This window comes from Leishmania major, chromosome 31 (genome assembly GCF_000002725.2).
Source record: "Leishmania major strain Friedlin complete genome, chromosome 31".
Classification (NCBI taxonomy): Eukaryota; Euglenozoa; class Kinetoplastea; order Trypanosomatida; family Trypanosomatidae; genus Leishmania; species Leishmania major.
Window position 1 is genome coordinate 1315859 of NC_007272.2, and position 27730 is coordinate 1343588.

A 27730-nucleotide genomic window follows, 5' to 3' on the forward strand; every position below is an offset into this window, starting at 1 on the left:
GCGGGTGGGGTTCTCCGGTTTCCGCTGGGGGAGGGGCTGGGGACCCTGGGGCGTGGTGGTGTGTGGAGATTGGTGGTTTGGAGGGGGGCGTGGCGGAACGGCGAATGGGAAGGGAGGGTGCCGCTTGCAAGAGGGGGCTTTCGGGGGGGGGGGGCGGTGGCGGCGGCGCCCGCTGTTCGCAAAGCGGGGGTGCTGCTTCTTTGCATTTTAAATAACTTTCAGAAAACCATTGCGGGCACCCACCAAAATGCACGCGTGCTGCGCCTCATTTGAGCGATGCGCGAAGGCGCTGCTGGCGATTGAGGGCGACGCACCGCGCATTGCCGCTCCCGGGCGGCAGCTCGATCGGCGCGACGCTCTCAGGCACGTGGTAGGCCTCGTTCTTGTCGAAAAGCAGGTTGAACCCCTTGCCGGACGCAAACCACGCAGCGTCCCACAGCGGCGTCGCCGGCACAAACATCGGGAACAACTCGGTCGCTTTGAAGGCTGGTGCGAGGTTAACGCGCTGGCCGTTCAGGACCTTGGTGACATTGTGCAGCTGACCCTCTGTGTTGGCCCCGAGGGCGGCGACGCAGCCGTTGCGATACCGCACCAGCAGCGTGGATGGACCACCCGTCAGCCCCACAATATCGTAGTCCGTCCCCGACGTCTGTGCACCCATGCGCGCGGCGAAGTACTTGAGCGCCGGGCCCTGGTCCACTGCCGCGAAGCGCGGCGACGGGATCATGACACCGTACTCAGGCAGCGACCCTTGAATCAGGAGCTCGTTCTTGGCGCTCAAAAAGGCAGCGAGGCTGCCGACACAGGCGATGTCCTTCACGCGAATCAGCTTTGGCGCGCCGCCCACCGTGTGCGGCGCCTCGTTGCATCCGTGCTGCTGGAAAGAGCGTGTGAGGGGGATGGGCACCGGGTCGAACGCGTTCGGCGGCAGCTGGCCACCGTTTGTCGCGCCGCACCCAAACACGCGTCCCTCCTTTGTGAGAAAGAGGGTGAAGGAGTTGCCGAGGGCCACTTTGACGACGCGCATGCCGCGCTCCTCGAAGAACGCGATGCGTGTCGGCGACATTGGTGCGTCGCTGTTGCCGATGCCGAGCTCCCCCCAGTTGTTGCACCCAAATGCGTAGAGTCCGCCGTCGCTCAGTGTGGCGACCGCGTGATTGAAGCCGCAATACACGGTCTCCAGCACGCTCGGCCGCCCCGCTGGCCACCACGACGCTGTCGGATCCCATTCCATAAACCCGCGCACGCCGTCTATGCGCTGCTTGTGCCCCACCCCCAGCTGCCCCATGTGGTTGTTGCCAAACGCAATGACGCGACGACCGTTGCGCTGGTAGACCAGGGTGAAGTTGGAGCCGCACGCGACGCGGATGACGGAGGAACCGGTTTGCGGAAACGCCCCGTCGAGGTCAATGTAGAGCGGGTCAAGGTCGGCCACAACGGACGAGGCACGCACGACGCTGCTGCTTCCGGTGCCGTGGCGAGTGCCGCTGCGGGAGAGAGACGGGGAAGCCGCCGCGTCACCACCGCTGTCCTCCCCTTCCGAGTTCAGTGCCCCGGTCTGTCCGTACCGGTTGTCGCCGACGGTGATGAGGTTGCCCTCGCGCGTGAGCATGACCACGTGCTTGTGTCCCGCTGCTGCATCGACCACCTCGTAAAACGGCTCTGGGGCGCTCAACGGAGAGGCAGCAGCAGTTGTGAGGGGCGGCCGCGCAGCGTGCGCTTCCGCTTCCTCTCTCTGAAATCGGCGGTACTTCGCCGGGTCAACGTCACATGGCGAGGGAAGGCTCTTGAAGAACAGCTCCGCCGGCGGGGACGGCGCGTGGCCACAGACGGAACCCATGCCAATGATTCGCGTGTGCAGGCGACGCAACATCGCTCCACGCGCGCACTTTCCTTCTGTGCCCGCGTTGCTTCTGTGTAGGGAGGTGAGCACGAGAGCGTGGACGTAAGAGAGGCAGAGAGACGGCGTGTGCTTACATGGAAGGGGGTAAGGTAGCGGATAGCACGCACACAACTAGACCCCACGTCTAGTAGCCGGGCCACCTCATGTTGGCTTGGTGAGTGGCACCGTCCTCGGCACCTGGTGGGTCAGAAGTGCGGAAAAAGGATAGGGGAAAACTTGTGACGCGTTTCGGATTGCTCGCGGCGCCGCAGCTTTTGAAGATGCGGCACTCGCCAAGGACACAAGATGTGCGCTGAGTGGTTCGCCGATGAAGTGTCGCGGCCCTCACAGCATCGGTGGTGGTGGTGGTGGGGGGGGGGCAGCAGTGCACATCGAGGAGGAGGGAGATGGAATAGGGAGGGGAGAAAACAAGGCCGACATCACCAGCACAGACAACGATTATACACATTCCCGCACACGCCGGAGAGGACAGGAGGGCGCCGCGCTGCCTCGGCAAACGCTACGTTGTGGAGATGCTGAACTTGCCACGCCGGACCTGGCAAGCGAGAAAGCGCGAGAGCGACACGTACTGGTAGGCGGCCATGGTCAGGAGCACGAGGGCGTTGAGCACCAGTCCTGCCCCCATGATCTTTGCCAGGGAGTTCAACTTCACGCGGTCCGACTCACCGACAAGCTGCAGCGCGTTCGCGTCCTGCGCAAGGCCGAAGAGGATGGTGCCGTAGCGGTGCAGCTCCTCCTCCATTGCGCTCTCCACCTTATTCACCGCGTCTGGATCCACCTCCAGCACGTCGCGCTTCATGATATTGAACCGCACCCACTTGGGCGACAGGGTGGAGAAGCTGTTGTCGAAGCATACGGACACCTCCTCTGGCAGCCCGTGGCGGGTCTTGAGGATGGGCGGCGCCGTGTAGCTGTAACTGCCGTCGGTGGCGCGCTGCCACGTGTTCAGCACTGTCTCGCGCTGTCGGTCCCGCAGCCCGGCAAAGTGGGCGTTGTAGTGGAAGCGGCTCAGATCCATGGTCCTGTCCACCGGCGGCGTGAAGCGCACCTTCATCACGGCATTGACGTCGAAGGCGCCGCCGTCGGTGACGCGGAAGGTAAAGCCCAGAGTGCCGCCCGCCTCCAAGACTTCGGTATAGCACTCCGTCTCCCCGGCCTCTATCTTCGACCCGTACGTTGCAGCCGTGACGATGATCGAGCTGGAATGCAGCAACAGCAGCAGGAGAGGGAGAACCACATTGCCCACGGGTGCCAGCACACCGCCAACCGCAGCTTGGCAAAAGAGGAGCATATCAGAGCAAGGAAGAGGGGGGGGCACATAAGAGGGTACGACCACGTGCGGTGGGAAAATGGGTTTTGAGGGGGGGGGATGTCGATTCGTCTAGAAACGCTGAGCGAGACACGACTTCAAGGTTGTTTGGTGCTGTGCCGCTGGATGCACACACACACGCACACACGCCCGTACGATGCACGGCTTCTTGCGTGCGCGTCGATACAATCTTGTACGGGTGTTCACAAGGGGTACGAAAGCCCCGAGAGCAACCGGGAAAGGCAAGACCACAGAGGACGAGGAGACAGGAGAGAGAGAGAGAGAGTCAGATAGGTTTCAGAGAGGAGAGAACATTCCTTGCCCTCTCCGTCGACACAGAGTGAGGCGGAAGGGGATGTGAGCATCGGGCACCTAAACAGCGGCCCATGAATCGCCTCTCCTCAAAGAAAAAGTGACAACATCAGCCACTGGGCGTCTCTGCTGAAAGTACGCGGGTGAGGAGAGAAAGGGTGGTGGTGGTGGTGGCTAGGCACAGCAGACCAGCCGTCACGCGAACAATGCGGCTCTATTTCACCCACCCACCTTCGCCTCCCCCTTTTTCTGCTGCAGGCTGTGAGGGGGCGCATCGACTGCCCGTTCACATTGTCATCGATGCGTTTCCTTCTCTTCGCTTCGCCAATCGACTACAAGAGCTTCCCGGTACACATCTTGCGGATCTTGCGGGCGCTGTGGAAGCACAGGGAGTCCACTAGGCCGGCCACAGTCAGCACTCCGCCACACACGGCGCACAGCTGAAGCACAAAGTGGGCCAGGGAGGGGTACGGATGCCTCTCCTGGACTAAAATGCGCACAGGAGAGAGGTCATACGTCATGAACACGCCAGGAACGATCTCTTGCTTCTTTGGCGCCTGCGACGCCGCCTTCGCCGCCTCACTCGGGGTGAAGTGGTGCGTGGCCGAGTACTGATTCGACTCCACCACATCTTGCAGGCCTGTGATGAGGGAGTAGCGCTGGTATGTGGTCGGGACGAGCTTCACGAAGTAGCTGAAGCGGCCGTTCATCGCATCCTTCGCATCTCCGCTGAGGGCAGACCCTTGCGCGGTGCCGTCCAGCGGATTCTGCTGACCTGGGAAGGGGTCGCCGAACTCGAGGGTGTGCACGGTGTGGCTGAGGTCCAGCTTGCGGGTGGTGCTACCCATGAGATCGTGCATCCGCCGACCAAGGGTCTCGTAGATGCGACCGGGAATGAACTGCAGGCTGCCAGTGGCGCGCGAGGCCGCGAAGGTCGCGTACAGGTTGCACCCCTCCTTTCCAGAAGCAGCGGCGGCCATATTGATGCGATCTTCGGCGCACTGCTCCACGCTGATTTCATCGATGTCCAGCTTCCACCCTCTCCGCGCGTACGCCTGCCGGACATCCTCGCAGGTGTGACAGCAATCTCCTGGGTTGCGCTCAGCGCCGTAGCAGCTGGGGCAGTTTTCCTTCTCCGCCCCGTCTGCGTCGATCGCCTTGGTCATCACCTTCTTCTCATCCACCATAGCACGTGCGGCACTGATCACCTGCCCCGTCGCCGCGTCGATGCGCTGCTTCACTGTGTTGCCCTCTACGTCGTTCGCAAATACGCCAAAGATGTCCACGGCGTCCAGGGTGATGAGGTCGCACGGCACGTGGTTGAAGGTGATGTTGACGGTGACTTGCATGTCACCTCCAACCTTGGTGTCGACAAACATCTCTTGGTGCTCTTCGACTGAGAGGAAGTAGCGGACTTCGCCAACGAGGAGCCAGATAATGATGACAATGGCCACGACAGAGAGGACGCCGCCCGACACGGTGCGGTGCCGCGCATCCTGCTCGAACTTGCGGTCGAACTTTGGGAAAACGTCCAGGCGCTTCAGCTGCCGCATCGTGTGCACGTGTTTGGTCGAAAGGAAGGAGTGGCTGAGTAGCAACCAAAGTGCGCGTGTGTGTAGAACACGAACGGTGCCTGGGTGTACCTGCGGTGGTTGGCGTAAAGGGGCAGCGGTGGTGGCGGTGTTGCGAAGGAGATCGGAGGCGTTGGATGAAGAGTCGACAAAGAAAGGCGACATCAAGACTCACTGGAAGGGCAGGAGCCAGGCTGCAGGCAAGCTTGGTGGTGAGAGACAGGGTAGACGGGGCTGATGCACTCCGCCACCTTCGCATCGCGTCGTACGCCTGCACTGAATTGCTACAGCTCGGCAACATGACGTAACGCAAGGGTTCACTGAAGAAAAGTAGCAGTGAGCGCAGTGGCGGCCGCGGTGTGCCTTTTCCGTGTACTGCAGCATGGTGTTCTCACTCATTGACTAATGAATCGTCCAGCGCATCGAGGCATCCGCTGTCCGCAGAGTCACACATCCGTACAGACACAAACATGCATCAGTGGGGAGCAAGGGGGGTGAGGTGGGGAGGAGGCGTAGGAGAGCGCGGGCGGGCAAGGTAGAGAGAAAATGCCCGCATACACGCACACTCATACACAAGCCAAAGATCTAACAGGAAAGCAAGAGGAGCACCATCCGCCCCACATGCACGCACACGCGCACACGCAGCGAGGGGGCGGGGGCGGCAAATGGAAATAGAGGTGGTCTATGACGGAGGGAGCACACACAGGAGCACAAGCGATAGAGAACGAAACAAAAAGTAGCCGCGACAGACAACGCGCGCCACACTACACGGAGGCGATCTCCACCTTGCGCCGCTTCATCAGCGAGTCCCTGGTATCGTTGAGGGAGAAGGCGACGCTCGTGCCACCAATGTCCTCATCTGGCAATCCACAAAACGCGTACGTCGAGTGCCCCTCGTATCGGGGAGCTGTGCTGTGCGCGCTGGTGTAGCTGTTTGTCATGCTGCCACTCTCGTTGTCTATAGTGACCGGCTCTGCAGAGGAGGCGGACTCTTCGCGTCCCGAGTCGAGGACGATGCTCTTGTCAGGCGCAAAGGTGACCGCGCGAGACGCGGATCTACGACCGGTGGAGGGATGGCGGTTGCCATCCTGTAGCTGTGCCAGCGGGCCGCGTTGCGTCATCTCGCGCAGCTGGCTGTCAAGCTTGCGGATCACCTTGTTGCCCTCCACGACCCGCTTCGCCTCTACGTCGAAGTAGCGCTCCGCCCGAGCAACGCACTCGCGCCTGCGCCGCTCCACCTCCTGAAAGGCGTCTTGCACGCGCCTTCGCTCCTGCTCGAAGCTCTCCGCATCGCGCAGGATATACTCAGTGCCCTGCAGCTGCGACTGCGCGTGCTGGGCCTGCGCTTCCACTTGTTGGAGGTGGTTGTGCAGCATGGCGCACTGCTGCTCCCTCGCCATGATGTCCGGCCTCAAGTCGATCACAGGCTCCGTGTAGTAGCGCTCCTCTTTCTCGAGCATCTGCGCCCACCCATGGCTGAGATAGAGCTGCTCTTCCTCTTGCTGCTTTCGGGCCACCTGCAGCTCCGCTAGCTTGGCTCGCATCGTCATCTCCTCCGCAGCCATGGCCGCTTCCTCGGCGTCTATGGCGGCTACGCGAGTGGCAACAGGGTCAAGTGTAGGGTACTGCGGCTGCTGCAATGGCGGCTGCTGGTAGCTCCACCTGCCCATCGCGTTGGCCTGCTGAAGGTAGGAGGCGGGGTTGACAGGCTCTGAGACGTGTGCCATCGCTGGCTGCTGCGAGGCTCCTTGAGAGTAGGGGTTCACCACTGAAGGCATGACGTAGCCAGAGAGCCGCGGAGATGGTGGCGGCGGCGCCGCTGCCGTCGCCGTAGGAACACGATTGAGAGAACTGCAGTCCACTGAAGGATGCAGACTCGCGCTGGGCCGCGGGTACTCACCGGCTACGGTGGTGGGTGCTCCGGCGGTCATCGCAGCAGCAGGGTGAGAGGAGGAGGAGGGGATGCGCAGTTCCTCCACTTCCCTCGCTGGAACTGTGTAGTAGGAGGGCGCCGTGCCCTCGGGCCTGCGGTAGTACAGCGGCGGCGTGGTGGACCGCAGCGCCGAATACGGATGAGCAGACATGACGGAAAGATAGCTGGGGGGAGGGTGGACTGATCTAACAAGAATATAAGAAAAGATGTCTAGAGGCGGTGCTGTGTATGCGCGTATCTCGCATGGATATAAGTAAAGGAGGGAGTGTGCAAGTGCAGTCTATCGGCAGCGGCCTAATCCATGTTAGCCCGCTTGTTAGCGTATGCGGGGTACGTGTTGGCGGTGATGGTGCGTGTGTAGGCCGTCGTGCGGAGTGTGGCCGCGAGAAAGGCTCTCAGACACGATGGAGCTGCGTGCGCATCAGAGAGAGAGAGGGGGGGGGAGGAGAGCGGAAAGACTACTGGAGAGGAAGTGTATAATCGCGCGATGGGAACGTCCAGACGATGCGGTGGCCATCCACACTGAGAGTTTGACGCCCACCAGTCCCGGAGGATGGGTGGGCGGAAGTACGACAGAAGATGTTGATGCACAGTAGCAGCAGCAGCGCCGGAAAGTAGGTTTACCACATAGTCACTGCTGCCCCACTCGACACACACACACACGCACACGCAACTCACGCGCCCTCAACCACGAGTCAGTTTTGCGCACCCACTACAGAAACAGAGAGACAGGAGGGTCCGCCAGAATACCAAAGACATTCCGTCACCAATTCCCCCCTACACACATCAAACAGCCGCAGCAACAGCACCCGTGCACACCAAGCACGCAGTGATAATTACTACTACCACCACCACAGCAAAGGAGAGGAGAGGAGAGGAGGGGGGGGGTCAAGAGCCAGAGAGAGGGAGAGAGAGGAAGTAATCAGACGGCGACACAGTTACTCCGGCATACGCACATACGCCGGTGTAACTCCTGGGCGATCCGTCTGTCGCGAATCTATGGCTGAAAGGGAAAGAGGGGAGGGGGGCCAGAGCGGAGGATAAGGAGATGGAAAGGGGTGGCGTGGACAGCGGTCGAGAAAAACCAACACGGCTCGCTGCTCTCTCTCTCCACATTCACATGCACATAGCCACACGAGAGTGGCGGTACTTACTGACATCACACACACTTTTCTCCCCGCACGCGTTATCCTTAGGAAGAGCGAGTTCGCCATCACCCGCGTAGCGTCTCAGCTCGCACTCATTTTTTTCGTCTGTTGCTGCTGTTGCCGAAGCCGAGCGTCTATGAGGCCGTTTTGCGCGTCACCGCAAATAAAAAGAAACATCAAACCGCAGAGGAAGAGAGGGAGGGAGAGCGTATGAATACCAACGGCAAGGGAACAACACAGCGCCACAATAAGCCATGTATCCCATATCAGCGCAAAGACGGCAGCTTAACATCCACAAGGGTACGCCAACCCCCCCCCCAAGCATTGCTCCCTAGCATGTCGCATTGATGGATGACGTGGAGAGCCGCGACACCGAGAATGGGGAAGGGGTCGGAGAAACCAAGGTGCGCGCACACAGGAATCCCTGCTTTCGCCTCCGTCTCTTACCTCAAATGCCGGAAGACAAAACGTGCTGTCAAGCTCCGACTCATGGAGTCCAGTGCCTTCTTCATGTGCGCCGCGTTCGTCTCGTTCACCTCCTTCAGCAGCCACCGCGGCTTCGACTTGAACCGATGCACAAACGGGTGAGCCGACCGCTTGTCCGTCTCCTCAAATGTTGGGAATGACGAGATGGCTAGCGTGCGCTCCTGCCAGTCAAACCGCAGCCCGACATCCCAGCTGTCGTCGAGGGCCGTGCGACGCAACACCATCTCACTGTCCGTGAACGACTCCACCACCACGTTGCCGCTGGGCAGCACCAGTGCGGAACGGCGCACAAGAGTTGCGGCGGACGCCTCTTCTGCAGGCGGCACGGGCGGCTCTGCAGCAGCATGTACCGCCTCTACCAACGGGGCGTCGATAGTTTCAGCAGGGGCGTGCACTGCTGCCAGGGGCGCTGCGGCCGACACGGTGTAAGTCTGGCGCTTGTTTAGACGCGCTGCCGCCAGTTTCGCGTGCTTCTTGATCTTCTGCTTCGCTGCCTGGCGCCTCGCAGGCGACGGGGAAGAGAAGGCGCGTGGCAGGAAGTCCTTCACGGGGGCCGCGACAGCCGCTTGTGCCGGTGCCAGTAGGATCTCCGCGTGCTGCAGCGCCTCTGGCGGCTGCAATGCTTCCTTGTCCACAGTCTCTGTCGAGCGCGCCTCCGTCACCTCGGGTGTCGCCATCGTCGTCGTCGACGCAACGTACGTCTCCGCCTCAGCCTCTGCCGTTTGTGCCTGCACCACCGTCTGCTGCTCAGTCGCTGAGGGGGTTTCCGTCTTCTCCACAGACGTCACTGCCTCCGCTTCTTCCGGTAGTGGTGCATGGATTCTTGAGTCGCTTACCTCCGCAGGTAGATTCGCCTCTGCAGCCGTGGACGACGCTTCCGCATTCACGACTTTATCTACTGCGCCCGTGACTTCAGTGGCGAGGTGCTGCGACAGTGGCCCGTGGGAAAGACGCTTCTTTGAGCAACCCCGCTTGCCGGCCCGCTTCGCCTTGCGAATCGCCTTCAGCATCTCCCGCACGTTGGTGACGCGCACCACCTTCCTCTGGGCGAGCGCAGGGGCGTCCGTGTGCCCCGCGACCGACTCTGAGGCAAGTGCTCCTCCCGCGGTACACAGTGCATTGACAGCCTTGAAGGGGGGCTTCTCAGCCGAGGTGGTTTCGGTGGGCTGATGATCCGCCATCGGCTGCGGCGCCTCGGTGGACGCCTCTTCCACTGCTGATGTGGCAGGGGCAGCCTTGCTTTCTGCGTTGCGAGTGCTTTTTGGCGCCACAGCTTCCTCTGCAGCGGCAGTCAGCTCGGCATCCACTGTGGTACTGTCGCCTGCCACTTGAGGCGAAGACTCGATCGCCTCCACGGCAGCGGCGGTCGTCTCAGTGGCCGCCGCCTCGGTCGGGTTGGCAGCCGGCACATCCTCGAGCGCAGTGAAGAAGCGCTTCTTTATCGACTGTGCAATGCGAACCTTCATGCTCTTGGTCGCTACACGCGCCTGACCCATCAGACACTGCTCCTCTGCCGGGGCTGCGAAGGGGGCTGCACTCTTCGTTGTCTCGGTGAGAGGCACCTCTGGCTTCACCGCTGCAGCTGCCGAGGCGGTAGATGCACCTGGTGGAGGCTGAGCCAACTCGACTGCAGGTGTCTCCACGATAGCCTCGACCGCAGCCGGTGTCTGTCCCTCTGCGCGCATCTCCGCTGTGGCCTCCATCGACTTCGCCTGCGTTGCGCTCACCGCCGCTGGCTGCGGTGTCCCGTTCACTTCCGCTGCCTCCACAATGGCGGTAGCCGCTGGGGTATCTGTCGGTGCAGGCGTGCTCTGCGGCTCTGCCGCCGGCGTAGACAACACCGATCGTGGCACCTCTGGGGGGCGGAAGCGCTTTGGTATGCGATTGTACGCCGCCAGCTCGCGCCGCCGAATCGCCGCCGCCGTTAGGCGCTTCACCTTCTTCTTTGCAGTACGCGGCTTGCGCTGCGCAGCGGGAGGAGTGGCCGCCTCCACTGGTGGAGCTGCGTCTGCCGTCGTGACCGCCTCTCCAACCAACTCTGCAGGGGCTTCGACTTCGGCAGCCTGAACAGCCTCCGGCACGGGCGCTGACGTCGCTTCGACAGCTGGGGTCACAGGTGTCGGTGCAGTGGCCTCAGAGGCAAGCGCCTCTGCAGCCGACGGTGCCTCTGCCACCGCAGCCTGCGGCGGGAGCCTTCCCCGCTTCATGTTTCGACGCCTTGCTGTCGCCCGCGTGGCCGTCGCTTTCGTTGCACGCACGTCTGCAACGGCTACCGCTGCCGCGGGGGGGGCTACCACGGCCTCTACCGTCGGCGCCGCGGGCTCCGCTGCCGTTATCGTAGCTGCGGCGCCAGTGCTGTTCAGAGTCGCTGCAGCATGCGCCACCGCAGGCACGGTGGAGGTCCCCTGTACTGACGGGGCTGCATCACTTGCTGGGGGCTCATCCACCTCCTCGAAGAAGTGCTTCCTTTTCTTCGAGATGCGGCTGATGGTGGCACGACCCGATGGGGCGACCGCAGCAGCGGAGGTCACGTGTGGGGCCGTGGATTGAGGCGTCGAGGAAGCAGAACGCTGTGGAGGCTCCACAGAAGGCGCTGCCACGGTGGGTGCAGTTGGTGCCGCGGGCTTCTCGGGCATGGTGAGCGTGGCTGCACTGAAGGCAGGTGCTCTTCCGGTCACTGGTGCGATTACTGCCGGCGCTGCTTCGAGGGTAGCCTGGGCGGAGACAAGGTTGCTACGGCTGCGCTGGAGCTTCGCCGCTGCCCCGTTTGCATGCAGTTTGGAAGTGCGGCGAGTCACCATGCGACGCGCAGCAGCAGGAGCGTGCAGCGCATCCGCAACTGCGGAAGTCTTCTTGGTGACTTCTTCCCCTGCTGCTGTCGGCGTCGCAGGCGGCACGGCGGACGGAACCGCGGTCACCGACGGCGCATCCACCGCAGTGTCTGAGGCCTGTAGATGCCTTTCTGAGGAGGCAGGTGGTGGTGTTGCCTCTGCTGCTGGGAGGGCCACATTATCATCAAGCTCTGCGAAGAACTTCCGCTTCTTTGGAATGCGGCTGATCGCGGAGCGGTGGGGAGCGGAAATCGGTGGTGATGCTGGAGGGGACGACACCACCGTAGCAGCTGCTGGCCCTTTTAGTTTTGACGCCGCGGAGCCCGCTTGTGCAATTTTTGGCGCTGCTGCATCCGGGGTTGGCTCAACTGCGGCCTCAGCTGCTGGAGCCTCCACTGTTGCAACAGGCACCGTCTCTGGAGCCGCTGCAGGAGCCGGCGGCTGAGACGACGTGGAGGGACTGATCGCCTGCTGCGGTGCAGAAATGGTGTTTCTATGATGCTTGGCTTTGCGCGCGAGCGCCGCAGCTGCGCGTCGCTTAGCACGCAGTCTTCCACGATGTGCACTGATGGCTGTTCGTGGTGAATGCACCGATGGTGCTGCTAATACTGGAGTAGCTGGTGGCATCGCTTCACCGGCGGGCACCGCAGAGGCGGTTGCGGTAACAGAAGCCGGCGTCACGTCAGGAGGACACTGCACCTCGGCTGCGTGCTCTCTTGTACGGACGGTCTCGGCAGATGTGAAATTCGGTGCTGGTGCGGCCGGGGTTTCCTCGACAACTGGCACTCGCGCGACGGTCGCTGCGGGCTCCAGGGAGGTGGTCGCCGGCTGCACGCATGCGGCGACAGGGGGCTCCACCGATCTTGGCGGTTTCGCTGCAGGCGCGGTCGCAGCGGGCGACGGAGCCACTGGCGAGGCCACCGTAACATGAGGAGCCGCGGAGGGCTGTGCTGCAAGGCGCCGAGCCGCACCGGGGAGGTTAAGGCGCTTGGCGCAAGATCGGCGCGGTGCCATCACGTCTATGGAATGAAGATGAACAGGTGAAAAATGAAGTGAAACGCGCGTGTGTGTTTGTATCAAGACGTGCGGAGGCGCAGTGGCGACTTGTGGCGTGTGGTGTTGGTGATCGCGTCGTGTGCGTGCAGTCGGCGAGGAGTCGAACCACTGCGATCATAAAAGGACAGGAAGTGCTTCTGTATGGGATGGGGGTGACTGGCCTCGATGTCTATGGGGTAGGAGGAGAGGGGGTATATGCTAGGCGGCGGCACCCACACGTACAGACGTACCCGCGGTGCAACCTGTGAAGGGGTCTATGCAGATGGCGAGAGGAGAGGGAGACACACACACACACACACACACACAGACACCAGAGTCAAGGGCTGCTTGCGTGCAGGAAGGATAGCGGCAGATGCACGGGGAAGGTTCCTGTAACAGAGCTCAGATTGTATGCCGTTACCGTCTCCTCTGCGCTGTGTATGTTTTGTTCTCCTCACCGGTGTTCCTTCACAAGGGACGTTGTGTGCACGTGTGTGTGATGCCGTTGAGTCGCGAAAGGAGGACAGGGAGAGAAAGGGAAAGAGAAGGAGAGGGAAGTGCAGGCGGAGGGGGTTTGTGGTGGGCGACAGGGGCGCTCCGTCGGGGCGTCCGTGGTTGGCCTCTCACCGGCAACATCCGCGGTGGAGGCCTGGCGCGAAGCAGAAAGCAAGTAGGCAAAGAAAGAGAACATCATCGCCACCAAAGTCACCAAGACACACACACACACACACACGCGTGCCTGCGCACCGGCAGAAGGCACCTTGGCCTGGCCCGTGCACCGCACGCGTCGCCACTGTGCCGCCGTCGCTAAACATGAACAGCTCACCAATCCTCAGCGCGATCTGCTGACTCACGAATGATGTGCTGCTCTGTTTTTCTTTCTGTTTGCCGTTGCTCTTCATCTCTGGGGGCCGATCACACGCGCCCGGGCACACGCACACACACAGGCATGCGTCGGTGCTTGCAAAGACAAGATGGACCTCAGCGCGAGGAAGAGGAGAGAGAGTCCAGACGGCGACGCCCCTGACAGCGACACACAGACGCACCGGGAAAGATTCCGGTAAACGCACGGATGCACCAGGACAGAAAAAGGGAATGGTTGCCTTGTGAAAGACAGAGTTGTAAAGGGAGCGAGAACGGAGAGGGGAAGCAGAACTGACGGCGCTCCAACGAGCAGGGGCAGTGATGGCGGCAAGCCTCACACAGGGAGATGGGGGGGGGGGCAGAGCGACAGCAAATACTAGTGGTGAAACGAAGGAACAATACCGATCAAGGCCGATTATTTCCCGCTGTTACCCTCCTGCATTTTCGGCGTGTGTGGCTCCTCTGGGACAGCGAAGGGGCGCAAGCGGCAAAGTCACGTAGTTGAGCGAGGCCTCGCCGATTGAGAAGAGTCACGAGAAAGCAGAAAAGGTGAGCTGAAGTAGCAAAGCTCTCGATTTGCCAGACGCGTGCGAGGACGTGATCGCGCAGCGGTACGATTGGGCAATCATGGCAGCCAATAACAGCGGCTGAAGGTATGCTGAGCGCGGCTAAGAAGTTCTTCTCCCTCGACTCTACACGCGACCGTCTGGGCGAGAGCGCATGGCCCTTGGGGTTCCGCTTACAAGCTTCACAGAGGTAACGTATCGCTGGGAGACGGTCGAAATAGAAAAGTGTGTGTGGTGGTGGTGGTGGTGGTGGTGGTGCACGACAGGAGTAGACCCGTGTCGTCCATGAAAGACACCCATGTGGTGGTGGCGGTGGACTGCGATTGCACCAACAAACCCAAAAGAAGGAGAGAAAGAGGCAAGGGGTGGGTGGGTGGGAGCAGGGGGAAAGGCTAGGAGGTCGAGGCGGATGGCGGGGATGTCGACGCAGGGCTTGGCGTGCACTGCTTAGCTCTTCAGTCGAAACGCATCAGCCGTTGGATAATGGAGAGAGAGAGAGACGCCGCGCGCACAGATGGCTCATCTGGCGTCTACCCTTGCGTAGTTTTCTCATCTTGTGCTGCCAGAAAGAGACGCAGAGAGTTCCAGTGCATGGCGAAGGGTGGGGGGAGGCACGGTGGAGAGAGTGCTCGGTCCCACCATGATGAGCCCTTGTGCCCTCGCGACATCCATCGTCTCACATGCCCACGCACCGAAGCCACCAAGGCGCGCACTATCGAGGGTAGCGCCGCACTGCGAGCCGCTGCCGTTCTCCTCACGCACCAGCACAAATGACATAATAAAAAAATAGGCGTATCGAGGATGTCCATCTCCAATGCCCTCTCTCGCTCTCGTTCGCGCGTGTGTTATTGCGTTTTCGTTGCTTTTCATGTTAGTGTTTCCAGTTATGACAGATCTGCGCGCAGGGCTTAAGCACATCCACGCACTCCTTCACAGGCGCTCACATAATACACGCGCGTAAAGTGAGCATGAGCAGACCACCACCAGTGTGGTGTGGTGTGGCTGCCCCATGCTTTCGAACGTTGCCTGTAGTAGCAAACGGGGCACCGAAAGTCTATTGCGTGGCTACGTGCTTGTCTCCTCTCTCCCCAGGATGTCGCCGGCACCCCACATGCAGAGAAGACGCATCACACCCACACGACCACACACACACACACACACACACACAGACAGGCACACAGACAGGCACATCCACCATGAGCACGTTGGTCAAATCACAGCCGCCATCCCATGCGACAACTAAAGGGTCACTAACTTCCATATAACGAAAACGAAAAAGAGAGAGAGAGAGAGGAGCGCCGAAAGGCGTGAGAAAACAAAACTTACAAATCTTTTTCTTGGGTGGGCGGTGGCAGTGGCAGTGGCAGTGGTGGTGGTGGTGGTGGTGGTGGTCTCGCACACGTCCGTGCCGGTGCAGGCGTCGGCTACAGTAGCCATGGTGAGACGCAAGTCCCGTCACTGTGTGCAGACGAGCACGCACGTGTCCAGCCATCCTTGCACCACGAGAAAACAGGTGCGGCGATGGATGTGAGAAAAGAGACCAAGAACAGAGGCGGGACAGGGGTTGGGGTAGCAGACACACCGACAGCACCGAGGGGAGGGGGGGGGAGAGGTGTGGAAGGAGCACCAAACACCAGGCACCTCCCTTGTCCCTTTCCCTCTTTGTGTGTGTGTGGTTCTTGGTTGCCCTAATGTATTAAATCATTGTTGTCTGAGCACATCACCAACCGCAACACGAGAGGAAGGGTGGGACACCAGAGGAGCGTACAAAAACAAGAACAAAAAAGGAAAGGAGTGATTGACATATGCAAGTACACAATACACGTACACATACACAGCCTCACTGGAGCGCACGGTGCCCTATACGCAGTTGCATGCACATCGGCGTGCACTGGGGACGCGTTTTGTGAGTGGGTGAGTAACGAAGTCGCCAAGGGCCGCTCTCTTTCCCCCACAGAAGACCAAACAAAGCAACGATGAGGTACACGTCTAATAGCGCGTAGGTTCGAGAACGCAAGAGGGGAGAAAGAAAAAGGAAAGAAGAGAGACATGAGCAGACAAGGGATGCCGTGATGATGCACCGGAGTGCCCCCACAATGTCGCCCCCCGCTCTCCCCAGACTCCCACCACCCCATACAACGGCCCCTTCTACGTCGTGCAAAGTGAGCAGCGCGGTGAGCTCGTCTCGCATACACGCACGCGCGCGCACACAAAAGGCAGCGAGCGAGCGAGAGAGAGATGGTCAGCCGACAGGAGATTCACTGGGCACATCCACGAAGGAAAGGAAGAGGGCAGAACAGAAAGGGGCGGGTGCAGGATGTCACCGCATTATCGGCGAGAGACCTCATCACACTCTTGCCGAGCTCGATTCTGCACCGACCTCTACTACCTTACTACGCGTTGCTCCTTTACGGTCCACTCGTCACTGTAAAGGTGGGTGCAGCCATGATGAGGTCCTCGTCGGGCTCCGGGGCGGTGTAGCGGGCCGTGTGGCGGAACCGGTTCGGGTTCGCAGCGGTGTTCTTCTTCACTTCCTCGCTCATGTTCCAGAAGGACGACGTCGAGCCACGGCCGAGGTCGCCGCTGCTGGTGCTCTCGTGCGGTGGCATGCCGCGGTGCTTGGTGTAGCCCATCATGCTGTTCGCGGCACCGCCCATGCTGTAGAGCTGGTTGCGGTTGCCGAGATTGTAGAGGTTGTCGTAGCTGCTGTAGTACTGCACTTCGGGGTGGTCGATGTGCGGAGCCATGCTGCGAAGGCCACGGGCCGGGTTGCGCGGGTAGCGCATCGAGGAGATGTCACCACTCGACTGCGAGGACCGGATGGCTGGCCCAGTCGCAGACACAGTAAAGCCGCCGTCGTTGTTGAGGGCAGACGACGAGTAGGTACTCGGGCCGCCGCCCGTGATGTGGGAGTACTGCCCCGGCATGTTGCTTCCGGTGCCGGTGCCGGACGGGTTCGTGCGGCGCATAATCTCCGCCTGTGTCTTTTGCCAGCGGCCCCACGGGGTGCACTCGGGGCTCTTGTCCGCGTAGCTCACCTGGATGTAGCGTACCTTGTTCTCCTCCTCGTCTGGTGACGAGAAGGTGAACACATTGTGCAACGCGGCGATGGCTGCATCCGCCTCCGTGGTTGTCTCATACCAAACAAACGCCGTTGGAATGCGGCGCTCCTCGTTGGGCGTCACGGTGGTGGAGTGGCGGACAATGTTGAGGTGCAGGATCTTGCCATAGCAGCTGAACACGGGGTAGAGGTCCTGCTCCGTGACGTAGGGCTCCAGCTGGCCGACAAAGATGCGTGCTTTCGACTGAGACACGGCGTACCGCGAGGGGCGAACGTTGTGTGACATGGCTGGTAAGTCTGCGTGGGGTAGGGGGTGGGGAAGCGCTTGGAGGAGGGGGATGGTGTACTCGTTGCGCTACGCAGCACTTTCGCAGCACGCAGGAGCGCGGAGGTGCGACGAGGAACAAAAAACAAAACCGTGTCGGAGATACGTTACAAAGGAAGAAGCGATGTTCAGCAGATCTGGTTCGCGACGTGAAACAGTCCACAATGCCAGCACACGCGCAGAAGCAAAAGCAGTTTAGTTAAACAAGCCAACCGATAGATAGACAGGCGGATCCGACTCTACGTATAGGCGAATGGTGCTGATCGTGCTACGAGCTTTATGGGCGGTGCGAGAGGGGCGAAGGGGAAACAGACAGAGACAGATATGGGGAGGGGGGTGGGTGGTGGTGGTGGTGGGGAAGACGCGGAGGTTTGATGGTGGTGGACGGCTCCGCGTGATCGTGTCGCGCAAGTACAAGCGAACAACAACAAACAAAAGAAAACGAAAACGAAAATGAGACAAGGGATTTACAAAACGTCACGTACGTTACGACCGACACGCCGAGAGGAACAACAACGCGCTCGACTTGAACGGCTGGGCCACCTCTCCCTCCTCCTTTTCTTTTTATTGTGGGTGTGTGTGAGTGTGTGAGTGTTGGTGTGTGTGTGTTTTCTTGCCCGGACCGTTTGTCCCTCGTCTGACGAGGGAGCAGGTATGCAGCACGCACAACAACAACAAAGGCACGGATCTCTCGATGGGCTTCTCACAGACGCATGCTCCTGCACTTGCACACACACACACACAGAGAGAGAGACGCAGAGAGAGAGAGAGAGAACGTGTCGAAAACAGACGAAGAAGCGGGCACAAGAGAGAGAGAGAGGGGAGAAAGAACACAGGGGAACGAAGGAAAGAGAGCTAGACAGCAGCAGCAGCAGCGGAGTGAAAGAAGATGGAGAGGAGAGAGAGAGAGAAGATACAAACAAACACACACCCCCGTGTCGCAGACACCACTATGGGCCGCTACCACACCAAGAGCGTAGCAACAGGCGCAGCAGTGGATGAAGCGGCAGCGACGACACTAGAGCAGACGGAGAGCAAAGATAAAACGAAGCGGCAGAATAAAGAGTCGGGGAGGGGAGGGGAGTTGTGCGTGTGCGTGTCAACAGCGTGTGTGCTCAAGTGGGTATGTGTGTTCTGTTGTTGTCGCTCTCTCTCATATATCCTTGTGTTAGAGATGATGGGGGACGTGGCGACCTACACCGTATTTTAAGTGCGTGGGAGGGGGGGGGAGTATGTCGTCGCGTAAATGACCGTAAAAACTGTGACTGGATCTACGCAACGGTTGCGTGCGTGACGGCGAGCAAGGCGAGCAGGTCGCTGTGCTAGTTTGTTTGTCTGGTGAGCGTTTCTCCGTGGATCAACGCGAGCGAGGCCACGCAGTGCCGCGCACGAAGGGAAGGGAGCCACAGGCTGAATGATGGACCTGGACAAGGTGGTGAGTGGAGGGAAGAGGAGAGAAGTGAATTAGAAGTCCCCCATACGCCTGTGGGAAGAAATGAACGGAGAGAAACACGCACACGCACACACACGAGGAAGGACGCGTGAGTCACGGGCGCAGTGAGCGGGCGTGTGGAAGCAGCGAGAGACGAGATGGAAACACTAACAAAAAAGGGGGTAACGACAACACTAAGAAACAAGAACAGAAACGTGAGAGTGAAAGAAAACAAAATTTCTTCGATGTGTGTCGGCATGAGACGTTGTACGCAGAGCACGGCAGCCATGCGCGCGCGGATGAGGGAGAGGCGGACGGAGGAGTACGGGAGGAGACGAAAGGCGTGAAGGATAAGAGCAAATCGACAAGCTGATGGGAATCGAAAAGTGTTGCGGGCGCACAAGAGGCAAGACTCAAATCACCTGCGTGCAAACCCAGAGTCTCGCGCTAGCTGGAATGGGAGGAAGAGGGGAGGGTAGCCGAGGCTAAAAAAAAAGTCTTCCCCGGATACAGTTGCCCATGACGGCGGCTCGGAGTTTCAAAAATAGGGGGACGTGCTAGTCGATCGTACAACTCCCCTCTGCGCTGAACACAAGAGGAGAGCTCGGGCCGTGAGCAGCTTCTTGCCCCTTGTGCGTCTTTTCGTTTTGGTGACGGCGGAGAGGGGATTAGGTGGAGTGCTTCTTTCGGTTCTCTTCTGCAGAGATCATTGTACTATACAACTGCATCAAGCAGCCACAGACACACACACACACACACACACACACATGCATGAACTTATTCCAGCTTCGCTCTTTTCTTTTCACTTATTTTTCGTCATCGAACTTACTCATCATCGAAGAAAGCAATGGCTTCCTCATCCACGGCGTCTGTCCATTCCTCCTCATTCCCTGTCGCCTTCGCTACGGTCATTTGGGCAACCACACCCTTCGTCGTGTCCGCAGATAACGTCGGAGGCAGCGCAGAACTAGCGGCGGCGCCTGGCCCATCTGTCGCTATAATAGATTCTTGTGTGGCAGCATCCACAGCCCCGGCAACGATGTTGATCGTTGCCGCCTTCGATGTTCCCGAATGCGTCGACTTGGCCTCTACAACGGTGATGTGGAGCGGTGCCGCGTGCACGAACGCACCTTCGGCGGCAAAGAAGAGGATTTGCTGTGCCGATGTGGCATCAAATGATAGCGACGAGGTCAACCTGTGACGATGCCGGCCCGCAGTGCTGCTAGTGCTGTATTGGTCGTCACGGATAGAGCTGGCCGAGTGCGCAGCTTCGATGGCGATGTGGAGAGACACGGGAGCATCATGCCAGCACACCTCTCTGCTCATGATGATTCCTCCGTGAACGCCAATCCCACTACAGCACATGCATCTTGGAGTACGAAAAGTGCGGTCGGAGAAAGACAACACAATACCGGGGACGGTAATTGTGACGCGCGTGGGCGACGGACACGCCGAAGAGAAAGAGAAGAGAGGGAGGGTGAGAGCGACGAGTGGATAAGAGCATGCCCCCTCCTAAACACACACACATATATGTATATATATATAGTGAGCATTCGAAGATAACTGCAGTGTATAGAGCGCCGGTGCGTGTACGTGAAGGAATTCAAGCGCTTGAGCAGGGCAGCGACGAAAACACATCACCTCTATTCTGTTCAGCTAATGCAGCCCGCGCTGCTCATCACAAGCAGGACCTTGGGAAGTGCGCCGTCGGCGGGTCGTGGGACCCGCCATGGCCGCGGTATTGCGCAGCTGACCTTTCGCCGTGTTCTCCGACCGCAGTCTGAGAATAAGAGGATGTAAGAGCCCTTGACCGCGAGAAAGGACGCTTCCACGTCCCTCTCTCTCTCTTTCTCTCTGATGGAGCTCGTGCGTTTTCATTTTTAGGCGTACCTCTCCTCTTTCTCAGCTAACGGTGACGCGTGAATCCTACAGCCGCCGCCGCCCCTTCACTCAAACCGTAGAAAGAAACACTCGCATACAGTCGTGAAGCCGATCCGCAGCGTGGCAACCACAAGAGCCGACGCACGGGGTCAGGGAGAGAAGACACAGGGATACAGCGAACAGAGACAGAGCTGCGCACGTGAAGATTCGCCGTCCCAGATCCGGAAAAGGAAAACAACAAAGGCGAAAATCATAGTTATACCACAGATGGAAGGCTGCATTACAGGCACACGACCACTCAGCATACGTGTGCACGCAAGTAGGCACGTGGGAAGAGACAAGAGAGTTGCAACAGGGACACGCGCGAAGGGGTCTCTTGCGAGAGGCGACGATGAGGGGGGGGGAGCGCACTGCCCACCAGAGCACGCATCGCATTCTCCTCGAGCAGGCGAGAGGATGCATGGCTTACATCCGTGCTTGCTTTCACGCATGCAATTTCGATTCGTTTCAGACTAGGCGGGTTTCCTTTCCTTCCATGTCTGCACAGAAATATAAAGGACACCTATGCGATTTGCGTGCACGGAGAGGCACACGCGCACGGACGCACCACCACTGCGGCACCATTCCTCGTGCGCCAGAGGAGAAACCATAAGCAAACTACTATGCTCCCTTTTCGGAGCCAGGCCAGCACCTTCATCTCAACAAGCCACAGGTGGCCGCACACAATGGCTACAAGAGGAGACAATCCTCAGAGATAGAGAAGACAAGAGAAGAAGGGAAGAGCGCAGACACACTATATCGGCGATGCGACTTCACACGTGCTCACAGAGATACAGGCACCCCTGCAGTACACCACGAGACGGACAAAAGCGAGGAAGGGAGAGGAGGAGGGGGAGAAGACTCCAAACACCACCAAAACGTACCGTGCAGGCTCACAGCAGTGCGCGAAAACAGGAAGACGGGAGAGGGGAGAGGGGAGTGCGACGTCCATGACAGCGCCACAAGGCGGCTAAACGGCTCCACTGCGGCGCACCGTAACGAATACGCCCACCCGCTTCTCCCCTCATCATCGAGTCTGTTCGAACAGCACATGGCATGCGCGCACACGCCAGCTAGCCGACCGCACTACTTCGTCCAAGGAGAGAGGCAAGGGTGAGGGGGTGAGGAAGGGGGCTAGGGAAGCCGCACCAACGCGACGGTGATGCGGAAACGCGAGAGCAAAACAGCGAAGGTCATACACACACAGCCACACGAGCCCCCTACCCACACGCTCACCCCCATTCAAATAAAAGAACGCAAATCTACGGAAGGCAGGGGGTTCGGAGACCGTGGGGGGGGGACCGCACCCCCTGACTTGGTCCATGATGCCGATAAATGGACCCAACAGTGAGCCCCACGCAAAAGGAGTGCGCGCGCACACACACACACAAAGGATGGGGATAAGGGCGCAGCACAGCCAGCGACGACGTCCATACGCACATACGCGTGCCCTAGACAGGGGGGAGGGCAGAAAAAAAAATGGAGGAGCACACACATTCGAGTCATTAAGGAGTGGGGGGGGGGGAGGGCGGCGGCGAAGCAACGAGCGGGAGCTTGAATGGGAACGTGGGTGGTGGTGGTGGTGGTGGTAAAACTAGAGGAAGAGGGGAGGAGGAGGTGAATGGAATACGGAAGGGAGAGAAAGAGTGAGAAAGGGGGAAAGGGGAGGGGTGCAGTGCGGTGGGAGTGGGGGTGGGGGTTCGCTACGCAGAGGAAGAGAAGCAAAGGGAAACGGAATGAGGAGTGCGAATAACCGGAGACGTACGGCTGTGTGTTGGCGCGCGTCCCTGCTCTCTCGCTGCGGTGTCCTGCCCCTGCGGCGGACGGTGCCGACAACACCGTAAGCGTACCGACAAGACGAGAAGAAAGGAGAGGCACGTGCAGAAATGCGGTAGTAGTACAGCACGCGCGCACCACAACAAACGATAAGGGGGACGGGGTACCGGTGAGGAAGAGGAGAAAGGCGAGGCGCCGAACGCTTGTGCTCATGCGTGACACGAATCGTTTCCACGTGCTCGTGTAGCTCTGGAAGTGGGGAGGGGGACGCTAGCGAAGGGAGAGGCGTGTCCGAGAGGGGCACGGTGACTTACATTACCATGCAGCACCCGTGCTTACCATTCTCCTTGGACTTGATCATCGGGTGCTCATCACTGTTCTCGTAAGGCGCCGCATTATCCTCCATTTCCCGGTTAGTTTCCGCGATGACAGCAGTGGAGCCGCTCCCCGTCAACTCCATCTCCACCTGGGAGGCCGCATCGTTGAGCCTCCCACATCTCGCACCCTCTTGGGCCGCGGGTGAGGGTTCTGTCGACGGCTCCTGATCGACTGCCTCCTCACCAGCGGGCTGCATGGCCAAGCCGCTGGCGGGCAGCTCCGGCTCTGGACACTGCTTCTCCGGGCTAACATGACCATCTTCGGCAGTCGACATAGCGGCAGCCGCGGGTACGGTTGTAGGGGTGGCGTTCGGCATCTTGCTCTCCTCCGGCTCCGTGTGGGTATGTCTCTGGTGGGCCTCGCGAGAGAGGCTTCGCCTGCGGCGCACCTCATTTGGCATCCGCACTAACACGCGCGAGACCGTCTGCTTCGGCGCCGCCTCACCGTAGGAAGTGATCGGCGTCTCGTGGGACCCGTTACACGCCTGCGACGATTGATGAGAGCGGCGGCACTCCCCCACCTTCTCGGGCAGCACCACCTGCACCTGGTTCTCCGCTGCCATTTCTTTGGCAGCCATCGCTTGCTCAGTCGAGTACTGCCACGAGATCTCCTCGACGGTGGCTGCCCCTCCGGTCTGACTGAACATGATGAAGGAACTGTAGTGGTGGAAAAAGAGGCGTGTGGTGAGCAGCGTGAGGTAGGAAAGGAGAGGGGGAGGGCGGAGCCGCAGCGATGAGGACCGTGTGGGGTGATGGTGGGTGGGCGGGACGGGGAATGACACTGATGATGTGTACGCGCACAAAAGGGAAGTACTAAATGGGCAAACAAGGAACTCTCTGGCGCGGAGATGGAGAAGCGCGATGTGGCAAGGCAGTGATGGTGGTGGCGGGCCGATAGAGATGAACAAGTATGTTCTCTATCTCTGCCCATCACACGATGTTTGCGTTCATGTACGTGTTTACGCAGTGGAAGGCGTGAGGGTTGTGGAGCACGAGGAAGAGTTCGAAACGATGCAGCGATGCAGGGTTGCACACGAATAGTCGTCGAAGGAGCCGAGGGCAAGGGAACGGAGAATGCGCTGCTGAGGGACAAGGAGAAGAGTGAGCGTCTTCGACCACCGAGGTGGCACAAGCTGCATGACAATGCACACCGCACCACCACCAGTGCCACGCCACGCGCCCCAGAGCCTATCGAGGCGTGCGGACGATGTGCCCTCTCCCCCTTCTTTGGAGAGATTTCGCTGCGCTCATGCCTTATAGAGGAAGGAGCGCATCACCTCCGCGGAGAGAGGGGAGGGAAAGCCAGAAGCTAGCATCGAGAGGTGTGTGTGTGTGTGTGTGTGTGTGTAGAGGGGGGAGGGGAGGCGGAGAGACGCCATCGGCATCGTTAGCGCCACCGACGGCAAAGTAAAGCGTACACGGGTGGAAGAGAACGAATGAAACGGTCCGTAAAATGCGGACCCCCAAGGAACCACAGCGACAGCGGCAGGAGGGCCGTCACGCTCGCAGTGCAGCCTGTTGCCCCACACTACACGGTGACAGACGCGGCATACATGTGCACGCCAGTAGCACGGAAGGAATGATGATAAGGAACGGTAGAGAGGCATGGCGAAGTCGCCCGTCGATCGCAGAGGTGCTCACACACAGACGAGATAGACGGCTGGAAGCTTTTCGCCACCCTCCTAGCGGACTGCGGCACTCAAGAGAACTAGCGGGAGTTCATGGCGTTCAGCATGGGGTACTCCGCACTGGCAAGCACTTCCAGGCCCTTGAGCCGTGCAACTGTGCGAGCACACACACACACACACAAGCCCATTCTTGTGCATCCCGTACTGCGCTGAAGCAGAAGAAAAGAACCAATGCTTGATGGTTTACAGGGGCAGCCATCCCCTTCCCCATCGCAGCACGCTGCACCAGCTCCGCCGTGAGCTTCTCGCGCTTCTTCAGAAACACCACCTCTGTGCACGCCTTCGCCATGCGGCCACGGTAGCCGCCGGCGGCAACAATGATGATGGGCACATCCAGCGCTTGGAGGACAATGCCACTCAGCGCCACTCGCAGGCCCACCCACGGTGTGGTTATCGCGTGTCTGGCGCACAGCGTGGATGGGCGCTGTCTCCTCAGGGGAGTCGAAGGCTGGCACGGACCACATCGAGTTGATCTCTTCAGACACTTCCCCGGGCACTCCTCGCGTGCCGCACGCAGAATTTTGCTGTCGATGTACGTTTTTACCGCATTCTCCACATGCTTTGCCACTGTCGCTTGAGTGACATGCTGAAGTCGAGTTCGCACACCGCAAACATGGTATTGCTGCCCTTGATGAGGCCCACGGAGAAGGAGTAGAAGGGGTGCTGATATTGGAAGGCGCGCGGGCTGCGCCTGCGCCGCTCCAGCCCGATCTCACGGACTTCGGTGATGATTCGCGCGGTTGAAGCAGTGAAGTTGCAGCTCGCGTCTAACAACCCCATCGCCGAGCGGATCGCGTTGCCATGTACCTTCACGTCCCACACGCCGAATCCCTTGCAACCTCCTCACCCGCTCAGCGTGAAAGCCGCCGTTACCGACGAGACAGCCACCCGCCTCGAAGCTCTCAAGTTTGAGCTGCACCATAATGACCGGCGCGTCCACGCAGCCGACGCCCTCGCCGTATGAAAAGACAAAGCGCGCCCACTTCGCACACTCCGAGTTCGTAAACGCAGATGGCAGAGTCGTGCACACGTCAAGGAATCCATTCATGTCACACATACGGCGATCGTACAACTTGCCATCTTTCTCTGCCGCAACGAATAGGCTCGTGTCCCACTTACGTCCATCCACCGGCAACATGTCCATGCGGCCAGACATCACAATACCGGGTTGGCTCGCGCCGTTCGATGCAGGGAGCGTGGCGGGCAGGTTGGCGTGCATGTTCCCTGGAGCGTGGATGTAGGTGAATGCGATGCCGAGCGTCTTCAGGTGTGCCTTCATGTAGTCAAGAAGTGGAGCGCTGCAGCTACGGCTAACAGCGGTAGGGCTGACGGGCCTCTTGGGTCACACCTTGACGTCGGAAGGGCAGGTCGCCATGCTTCTGCTAGCGAAGGAAGCACAGGAGGAAGTCATAGTGGCAGTGGCGGCGGCGGACAAGGAATGGAACTCTTTCGATCAGGACGTTTGGTGTTGTTGACGGGGAAGGGGGCAGGCGAAGCAGCGCATATTAGAGCTAGCTGCAGCAACCAGGTCAACGCGAACTCGAGGGAGAGCGCGAGAAGGAAAAGATAGCGAATGCGGAGAAGAAAGAAAAACAGCCTCGGAAGCAACGACTGCGCAGGCACAGTTGCACGAGACGCAGAAGCACCGCAATCGAGGACGTCCTCTTGTCGGAATCGGCGAAGAAGAACACCAGAAGCGCACTGTCGTGCTTGTCCTGCTTCACCTGCGGTCGAAGAGCCACCGCCAGCGCACAGGACGCACTTGGCGCTGGGGTGCACGCGCAAAGCCGCACTGCACAAAAACGAGATGTGCACCAGTTTCTGCGCACAACACACCAGCACCCGCGCAAGCGCGCACGTGGACACAATACCCAGTAGCATGTCTTGCTCAGAGGAAAAAGCACGAGACGGTGTCGGACGTCGTCTGCTTTCGCGTAATGTTGCTTTTCCTATCCGAAGTATAGAGGCGCACAATAAGATACCACAGGGGAACTAAAACCAAGACACATCCCCGGCAAAGGTGGCGAGGGGTGGAGGAGTGGGGTGGAGTGGGGGGTGGGGAGCACCACTGCGGCCTATTTGGCCTTGGCTTTTCCTACGCTTAAGAGCTCGACTGCAGAGAGAGGGAGCGAGAGACAGAGATGCACACACACACACACACACAAGCACGTGCGCAGATTCCTGCGGAGAGTCTGATATATCCGAGACTGCATTTGAACAGTACACAGCACACAGCACGCAACACAACAAACCAAGAAGGAGATAAAGATATGAAAAATACGCTTGCGTGAGGGAGAGAGCGGGATGTCGTTGCCACACGCACAAACATACACAGACAGTCACAATCACGCCACGCCATAGCGTCTACCAGGCACGTTCATGAGCAAAAGTGGGGTAGCGCTTGAACGAAATCGGAGCGAGTGCATCGCACCAGCGCGTATGTGTGTCACCATGCATGGAAGGATCACGTCCGACTCTCCTCCACGTTTTCGCTCTCTCTCTCTTTCTCTCCCAAGCACTGCTTCTGCTTTCACAGTTCGGTCTTTGTTTATTTCATTGCCCACCGTGCGTGGCATGATCGCCTCCGCATTGCACTTGTCGCTCCCTTCGCTGATTTTACGTTTTCTTGCGGGTTGCTGTTGTTGGTCGCGTCGCCCACATCACCAAACAGACGGGGGTAGACACGACACAGTGTCAACGCCGTCCTCGCTGCTCCTCGTATGGGTGTTCGACACAGACGAGAGCGAGCGGAAAGCACGCGCACGACCGAGCAACAACACCGACAACGGCGAGCAGAAAATGCTCGGTGAGGTGAACGACAAGAGAGGGGGAAGGGGGAGGGGGGGGCGCCATAAAACTACAACAGAAGAGAAGGGCCCTAAACAGAGGGAGCGCGTCTGCGCGTGCGTGTTGCGTGAGAGCGAGGGCGGCGGCGGCGGCGGGCGGGCGGGGGATCGTGCGGCTGCCCATGGGCCTTCATTTCATTTCGTCGTGCTTTATTTCTGGCCAAGTGTTTCGCCATCCCACGTCCCGTCCTGCGCACCGTTCTAATGGGTGAGGAGGTGGCGTCGGCAGACTCACGCACACAGACAAGCCACTGCTGCATCAGCGCATGCTCTGGCCATCAGCCACGAAGAAAAAGCTTGGGCAGAAAACCTCGGTTTACGCCGCACACACCTCAGCACGTGGCGAC

At 59.6% G+C, this 27730-nt stretch overlaps 7 protein-coding genes and 1 pseudogene across 7 annotated transcripts, besides 1 other annotated feature; all 8 read right to left on the reverse strand.

Moving 5' to 3' along the window:
• Nucleotides 1-265: 265 nt before the first annotated feature.
• Nucleotides 266-1873, reverse strand: LMJF_31_2720 (conserved hypothetical protein; the record flags this gene model as incomplete). Its single annotated transcript, XM_001685208.1, has 1 exon — nt 266-1873. The coding sequence occupies one exon, from the start codon at nt 1871-1873 to the stop codon at nt 266-268; it is 1608 nt and encodes a 535-aa protein (XP_001685260.1).
• A 529-nt stretch (nt 1874-2402) lies between these two features.
• On the reverse strand, nt 2403-3194 carry LMJF_31_2730 (conserved hypothetical protein; the record flags this gene model as incomplete). The annotated part of the gene is made up of 1 exon (XM_001685209.1): nt 2403-3194. The coding sequence occupies one exon, from the start codon at nt 3192-3194 to the stop codon at nt 2403-2405; it is 792 nt and encodes a 263-aa protein (XP_001685261.1).
• A 662-nt stretch (nt 3195-3856) lies between these two features.
• LMJF_31_2740 (conserved hypothetical protein) lies at nt 3857-5260 on the reverse strand (the record flags this gene model as incomplete). Its single annotated transcript, XM_001685210.1, has 1 exon — nt 3857-5260. One exon carries the CDS (start codon nt 5258-5260, stop codon nt 3857-3859), a length of 1404 nt encoding a protein of 467 aa, XP_001685262.1.
• Nucleotides 5261-5859: 599 nt separating this feature from the next.
• On the reverse strand, nt 5860-7179 carry LMJF_31_2750 (conserved hypothetical protein; the record flags this gene model as incomplete). The annotated part of the gene is made up of 1 exon (XM_001685211.1): nt 5860-7179. One exon carries the CDS (start codon nt 7177-7179, stop codon nt 5860-5862), a length of 1320 nt encoding a protein of 439 aa, XP_001685263.1.
• A 1440-nt stretch (nt 7180-8619) lies between these two features.
• On the reverse strand, nt 8620-12507 carry LMJF_31_2760 (kinetoplast-associated protein-like protein; the record flags this gene model as incomplete). The annotated part of the gene is made up of 1 exon (XM_001685212.1): nt 8620-12507. One exon carries the CDS (start codon nt 12505-12507, stop codon nt 8620-8622), a length of 3888 nt encoding a protein of 1295 aa, XP_001685264.1.
• Nucleotides 12508-16366: 3859 nt separating this feature from the next.
• LMJF_31_2770 (hypothetical protein) lies at nt 16367-17305 on the reverse strand (the record flags this gene model as incomplete). Its single annotated transcript, XM_001685213.1, has 1 exon — nt 16367-17305. One exon carries the CDS (start codon nt 17303-17305, stop codon nt 16367-16369), a length of 939 nt encoding a protein of 312 aa, XP_001685265.1.
• A 5477-nt stretch (nt 17306-22782) lies between these two features.
• On the reverse strand, nt 22783-23496 carry LMJF_31_2780 (hypothetical protein; the record flags this gene model as incomplete). The annotated part of the gene is made up of 1 exon (XM_001685214.1): nt 22783-23496. The coding sequence occupies one exon, from the start codon at nt 23494-23496 to the stop codon at nt 22783-22785; it is 714 nt and encodes a 237-aa protein (XP_001685266.1).
• Nucleotides 23497-24318: 822 nt separating this feature from the next.
• On the reverse strand, nt 24319-26454 carry LMJF_31_2785 (annotated as a pseudogene).
• Nucleotides 24319-26454: a sequence feature.
• Nucleotides 26455-27730: the final 1276 nt, after the last annotated feature.